General features: G+C 40.1%; 1 protein-coding gene across 1 annotated transcript; it reads left to right on the top strand.

Moving 5' to 3' along the window:
- Positions 231–1163, top strand: LOC100520543 (olfactory receptor 7C1-like). Its single transcript, XM_003123260.2, has one exon. It carries the CDS (start codon positions 231–233, stop codon positions 1161–1163), a length of 933 nt encoding a protein of 310 aa, XP_003123308.2.

The raw sequence follows: 7669 nt of genomic DNA, 5'->3' as shown, positions 1-7669 counted from the left end.
TACACACATTTTTTCTCATATTATCTTCCATCATGTTCTATCCCAAGAGATTGGACATAATTTTCTGTGCTGTACAGTAGGACCACATTGCTTATCCATTCTAAACCTAATAGTTTGTATCTACTAACCCCAAACTCCCATTCCTTCCCACTCTAATTAAAGGAATAGAGACTCAGTGGTGATTTCATGTTCTTTCCCTTCCTCAGCCATCCAGCTGAGGCATCAGCAACATGGAATCAGGAAATCAAACAAGAGTTTTAGAATTTTTACTCCTGGGACTGTCTCAAGACTCAGAGCAGCAACCCATCTTATTTGGGCTGTTTCTGTCCATGTTTGTGGTCACCGTGGTTGGGAACGTGCTCATTATCCTGGCCATCAGCTCTGACTCCCATCTCCATACCCCCATGTACTTCTTCCTCTACAATCTGTCCTTGGCTGACATCTGTTTCACTTCCACCACCATCCCAAAGATGCTGGTGAACATTCAGACACAGAGAAAAGCCATCAGCTATGTGGGCTGCATCACCCAGATGTATTTTTTCATGGTTTTTGGAGTTATGGATACTTTTCTCCTCACTTTGATGGCGTATGACCGGTTTGTGGCCATCTGTCACCCCCTGCACTACATGGTCATCATGAACCCCCGTCTCTGTGGTCTGCTGGTTCTTGTGTCCTGGTTCATCAGTGTGTCATACTCCCTGATTCAGAGTCTGCTGATGTTGCAGCTGTCCTTCTGTTCCAACTGGGTAATTCCAGACTTTTACTGTGAACTTGCTCAGGCCCTCACACTTGCCTGCTCAGACACACTTGTAAATTATATCCTGCTATATCTGGTGACTGGCTTTCTTGGCATTGTTCCCTTCTCAGGGATCCTTTGCTCCTATACCCGAATTGTCTTCTCAATCCTGAGAATCCCATCAGCTAATGGGAGATATAAGGCATTTTCTACCTGTGCGTCTCACCTATCCGTGGTTTCTTTGTTCTATGGGACAGGTCTTGGTGTGTATCTCAGCTCTGAGTCATCTTCCTGGAGAGGTATGGTTGCTTCGGTGATGTACACTGTGGTCACCCCAATGCTGAACCCCTTCATCTACAGCCTTCGGAACAGGGACATCAAGAGGGCTCTACAAAAACTTCTTGGGAGAACACTCTGTGTTCAGTGATGGGAACACTGGTCCAGGGGTTTTAATCCAAAAGTGGTAGCAGAAGTTAGCTAAAGAAATTGTGCCTCTTAGTCACATTGAGTTTTGTGTCTCACCCATCCTCCATAAGTTGCTTTGGTCAGAATTTGGCCTTGGGGGACTTTGTCTTAACCTCTTATGATGATTACATGATTACCCTCAGTTCTACTCTCCACATCCCCTCCTTTTACTTATCCATTACTGCACCTCAGTTTGTATTTCCAGTCCTGCGAATTGATAACCAGCCACTTAAAATACATGCTCATCACTGTTGAATAAGAATTATGAAATAGTATATTGGAGTTCCCATTGTGGCTCAGCGAGTTAAGAACCCAAATAGCCTCTGTGGGTATGTGGGTTTGAACCCTGGCCTCACTCACTGGGTTAAGGATCTGGTTTTGCCACGAGCTGCAACTGGGTCCTAGATGTGTCTTGGATCCCGAGTTCCTGTGGGTGTGGCATAGGCCTCAGCTGCCACGGGAACTTCTATATGCTGCAGGTACAGCTGTAAAAAGAAAAAAAAAGAAATACTGCCTTTTATCAGTACTAATATTTTCTAGTTCTTATCAAATATATTTATTTGACAGTCCTTACCGAGCATCATTGGTGTGCCAGGATGTTGTAAGTATCTGGAATAGCACAAGGAAAAAGGGAAAAAAAGACAAGAATTTTTGCCCTCATAGAGCTTAAATCCTGGATCTCAGAGTTTATCAGATTATATGTCAAAACAAAAATACACATGGGTAAGTTATTTATTTGGTTATTAGTGAGGTTGAACTTTCCTCCATATGTTTAGTACATTTCTAGATAAGCTATGAAAAATGGCAAGCCCCAGAATATTAGAACTGATCAGGTGCTAATGAGTCATTAGGTCTAGTTGCCTAATTTTACAGGTGAATTTATCCAGGTGGAAACAAAAGAGTATGGATGGTGATGAAATCTGGCTGAATGGGGATATATCGTCAAGTCTGGTGTCAGGACAGAGTGCTGGATTACAAATCAGGAGAGTAGGAATGGAACCATAGAATTGCCGCTCACTAGGTATGTGATGCTGACCAGCTTCAGGTGATGCAGAATATGTTAGGAATATTGGATGTCTCTTTTTTTTTTTTGACCATGCCCACAACATGCAGAATTTCCTGGGCCAGGGATGGATACAGTAATAACTCTGGATTCTTAACCCTCCAAGTAACAAGGAACTCCTGAATGTCTTGATAAATGTTTATTTTCATATCTTCTTCATCATAAAAAATTGAATGTTGTGTGAGGTCTTTGGATGGTGGTGTTTGCCCAGGCACTGCAGGCAGGAAAGGCAAATATAAATACATAGATTATATAGAGAACACAGAAGTAAACTCAGACACCTTTGGTCAATTAATCTTTGACAAAAGAGGCAAGAACATAAAATGGGAAAAAGACAGTCTTTTCAGCAAGAATTGCTGGGAAACCTAGACAGCTGCATGCAAATCAATGAAACTAGAATAAACTCAAAATGGTTAAAAGACCTAAATATAAGACAAGACACCATCAAACTCCTGGAAGAGAACATAGGCAAAACATTCTCTGACATCAACCTTACAAATGCTTTCTCAGGTCAGTCTCCCAAAGTAACAGAAATAAAAGCAAAAATAAACCAATGGGACCTAATCAAACAGACAAGGAAACAAAAAAGACAACTTACAGAATGGGAGAAAATAGTTTCAAATGATACAATTGAAAAGGGTCCAATCACTAAAATATAAAAATAACTTATACAATTCAACAGCAAAAAAGGTAACAACCCAATGGAAAAATGGGGAAAAGACCTGAATAGACATTTCAACAAGGAAGATAGACAGATGGCCAACAAAGCACTTGAAACAATGCTCAACATCACTGATTATTATAGAAATGCAAATCAAAACTACCACAAGATACTACCTTGCACTAGTCAGAATGCCATCATTAATAAGTCCATGAATAGCAAATGCTGGAGGAGTTTGGAGAAATGGGGACCCTCCTGCACTGTTGGTTGGAAAGTAAGCTGGTACAACCACTATGGAGAACAGTATGGAGGTACCTTAGAAAACTATACATAGAACTATCATATGACCCAGCAATTCTACTCTTGGGCATATATCCAGACAAGACTTTCCTTAAAAAAGACACATGCACTTGCATGTTCATTGCAGCACTATTCACAATAGCCAAGACATGGAATCAACCCAGTTGCCCACTGACAGATGATTGGATCAGGAAGACGTGGTATATATACACAATGGACTACTAATCAGCCATAAAAAAGAACAAAATAATGCCATTTGCAGCAACATGGATGGAACTAGAGACTCTCATCCTGAGTGAAGTAAGTCAAAAAGAGAAAGACAAATACCATATGATATCACATATCTGTTCCATATAGGCACAAATGAACCTTTCCACAGAAAGAAAATCATGGACTTGGAGAATAGACTTGTGGTTGCCAAGGGGGAAGGGGAGTGAGTGGGAGGGATTGGGAACTTGAAGTAAATAAATGCAGAATGTTGCCTTCAGGATGGATTAGCAATGGGATCCTGCTGTGTAGCACTGGGAATTCTATCTAGTCACTTATGACAGAGCTTGATAATGTGAGAAAAAAGAATGTACACATGTAAGTGTAACTGGGTCACCACGCTACAGTAGAAAAAAAATATATAAATAAATACATAGATATTCATCTTGGTAATGAAGAATCCCTGCCTCCTCCAGGGTTGGTATATGATGGAATCAACTTAGCACCAATTATTGTTCTCAAGAGATCTTACCATTTTGAAGAACAATAATGGGCTTCCAAAAGGGGAGCCTACCTCCCCTTTAATTCCTTTAAGTATGAAAGGAATTCCTTTTGAGTATGAAACCAGGCTTGTGTCTGCAAACTGGGAAAAAATCATTGTGGGCACCAATTCTGACTTTTGCTGACTTGTCCTTGATATTTTTGGTTATCTATATTAAGCAATGCTCTTTTAAAAAAAATCTGTGTAAAATTTCCACTAACTGAAAGACAATTGTTTTCATAGTTTGGTTTTATTTTTACTTTATTTTATTAATAAATTTTATTACAGTCAATTTACAATATGCTGTTATTTTCTGCTGTGCAGCAAAGTGACCCAGTCTTACATATCTACATTCTTTTTCTCATATTATCTTCCACCATATTCCATCACAAGTGATTGGATATTGTTCCCTGTGCTATACAGCAGGACCTCATTGGTTATCCATTCTAAATATAATAGTTTGTATCTACTAACCCCAAACTCCCAGTCCATCCCAATTGTCCCCCTCCCCCTTGACAACCACAAATCTGTTTTCTATGTCTGTGAGTTTGTTTCTGTTTTGTAGATAGGTTCATTCGTGCCAAATTTTAGATTGCACATATAAATGATATCATGTGGTATTTGTCTTTCTCTTTCTGATTTACTTCACTTAGTATGAGAATCTCTAGTTTCATCCATGTTGTTGCGTATGGCCTTATTTAGTTCTTTTTTTATGGCTGAGTAGTATAACCAATGCTCTTGAGGTCAGCTCATCTATCACCTGCTACCACCACCACAGATCCCTGTGGACCCTGGAACCCAGTTACATTCCAGATTTGTTGCCTTGCCTCCCACTCTCAATGCTGCCGTTTGAGTCTAGAACTCAAGTTTCTCATAAACATTAATTAAAACTTATGCTTTAATGTGGAGGTTAGCTGACCAGACCATACTCAAAAATACAAAAATTACAAAGTTGGAACAATGCTTCTTATCCTTTCTACAAACAGGAGTGATTTTCTTAAAATTATAGCTTTGAAATATAATCATCAAGAGATACACATATCTCCTAGCTTCTGTGGATAATAGGAGCCTAAATTCAATAGGCAGCAATTAGCAAACACAGACTAATCATATAAACCAACCTCCCTCCCATAATATCTTCCAGTGCTTTTCCAATAGCTAGCCCCAGCTTAAAAATCCTCTCATCTTTGGAGTTTCTGTTGTGGTTCAGAATGTTAAAGACCTGATGTCTCTGTGAGGATACAGGTTTTATCCTTGGCCTTGCTCAATGGGTTAAGGACCTGGCATTGCTGCAAACTGTGGCATAGGCTGCAGGTGCAGCTTCCATTTGACCCCTAGCCTGGGGAACTTCTATATGCCCCAAAACTTTTATTCATCTATAAAAAGAAGAACAACATCATCTCATCTTTGGATTCAGTGGAAATGAGTTCAATCTCTCTCCATTGTTGCAATAGTCATGACTCCGACTGCTAGAATTTTGGATAAAGCTTCCTTACCTGTTGGATTATGATGACATTTTTCTTTGGTACAATAAAAAACTTTCTAGATTTCATAACAACGTTCTACCAAGTATTGTTTTGGCAATGACATTGACTGTTTTCTTGCCTTTTTAAGTCAATAATATCACATCTCGCAAAAGACCAGACTGTGAGAGGAGCAAATCTCATTTTCTTGATGCATCAGTTTAACCTGGAAAAGAATAGCTGAAGCACCTCAAGCAAAGATTGTCCCTCATAACATTTAAAATATGTGAGATCACTTAGACAGTAATACTAGTAAAAGAGGAATAGACACTAACTTGATGGAGAGTTTAGATGGGAGGCCAAGGAAGGCGTATTTAAGTGCTGATATTTAAATAAAAAATTGAGTTGGAAATGGAAGAAAATTCTAGATAGAGAGAAATAAATGTGTTGGTCTTGGGGCTGGAAACAACATCAAGAAAGCCAATATGTCTAAACAGGCGGATTGATTTACAATGTTGTGCCAATGTCTGCTGCATAGCACAGTGACCCAGTCATATATATACATACATTCCCTTTCTTAAGTTATCTTCCATCATGGTCTATCCCAGGAGTATGCTAGGGAATTTTGACAGTGGAAACAAGAGTTAAGTATTATGTCTGTAAGCATGAAGGTAAAGCCATTCCATAAGTTGGTGTCATCTGTCACTTTGTTCTACTGAACAAGCATCAGTATGTTCCTCAGTTCTTCAGAAATATCCTCTGCCCAGAAGGGCAGACATATTCTCATGGTTAAACACTGAGGTCGGAGTTCCCATTATGGCTCAGCGGAAACAAATCTGACTAGCATCTGTGATGATGCAGGTTCGATCCCTGGCCTCACTCAGTGGGTTAAGGATCTGTTGTTGCCATGATCTGTGGTGTAGTTCACAGCATTTCTGTGGCTGTGATGTAAGCTGGCAGCTTCAGCTCTGATTCAAACCCTAGCCTGGGAATCTCCATATGCCCCACAGGTGCAGCCATAAAAAGACCCCAAAACACCCAAAAAACAAAACAAAAACCCCACCGAGGTCATCCCCATATTCAATGTCTTCAAAAATCTAATGAACTGAAGGATTAGAGAGCCCTGGTCAGATATGCAACACAATCAGGGAGGGGGAAGCAAGGAGTGCTTAGGATTTCAAATTAATTTTACTAGTAAAAGCTGTCCTAAATTGAGTTCCTTTTGAAAAACACTGAGAGTGATGAGGTACAAATGTTTATAGACAGTGCTACCTAGATCCAATATTTGTGGAAGAGCAGTGGTGTAGTAAGGAATTTGGCCTCACCTAAAGAGAAATACAGTCTTTGTCCCAGCCTCTGGGAGATAACATTTAACCCCTTGAAATTGCCTCAGTGAAAGAAGTGATGGTTTATTCACAGTAGGCTTTGTGGACCATACCTGATAGTTTATGCTAATGAGATGACTCAGGATGGGAATAACTGTGCCCCCAAAAGATGAACTGTTAAAGAATTAGAGCTTTAGGCAAAGTGACATCAACCCCATCTCTGGAGAGGGAAGCTGGAAATTGAGTTTAACCATATGGGCAATAATGCAACTGATCATGTTTATGGACTGAAGCTTCCATATATATTCTAGACACTGTAGCTCAGGTGAGCTACCTAGCTGGCAAAACTTTTTTGAATATTGTCACACATTGCTGCCAGGAGGAGGTAATGAGTCTGAACTCCATGGAGAGAGGAAAACAAAAAAACTTCATCTATGGGACTTTCCAGATCTTGCCCTCTGTGTGTCTTCCTTTGTCTGATCTACTTTCTTTTGCCATAATAAAGCTATAATTCTAAGTATAGAACTTTCTTAAGTTCTGTGAGTCATTCTATTGCATTATTAAAACTTAGAGAATTCCCACAGTTTGAATTATCCTAGAGAACTGCTGAATGTGAATGAGCACCTGAATTTGTATCCAAATGGCCTGAAGATAGGGTGGCCCTGGGAGCCCCTGAAATTGTGGCTGGTGTCTGAAATGAGGGGAGTCTTGTGAAGACTGTTCCCTCAGACTCTGTGTTGTGGCAAACTCTTTGTAGCAAGGAAGGGCAGTGCAGTGGAAAAATCAGGCCAAATTGAAGCCCATCAAAGGCCTCTGAAAACCAGCTGGGAGCTCTGGACATAGGATAATCCCTAAGAGTTGGATGGAATTGGGGCAAAGGAGTCAAATGCTTATACCCCCACATCATA

The sequence above is a fragment of the Sus scrofa genome, chromosome 2 (genome assembly GCF_000003025.6).
Source record: "Sus scrofa isolate TJ Tabasco breed Duroc chromosome 2, Sscrofa11.1, whole genome shotgun sequence".
NCBI lineage: Eukaryota > Metazoa > Chordata > Mammalia > Artiodactyla > Suidae > Sus > Sus scrofa.
This window is presented reverse-complemented; position numbering and strand designations above follow the sequence as displayed.

What these genes read in the sequence shown, in the direction of transcription:
- LOC100520543 (XM_003123260.2), top strand. Translation starts at nt 231, where the DNA reads ATGGAATCAGGAAATCAAACAAGAGTTTTAGAATTTTTACTCCTGGGA.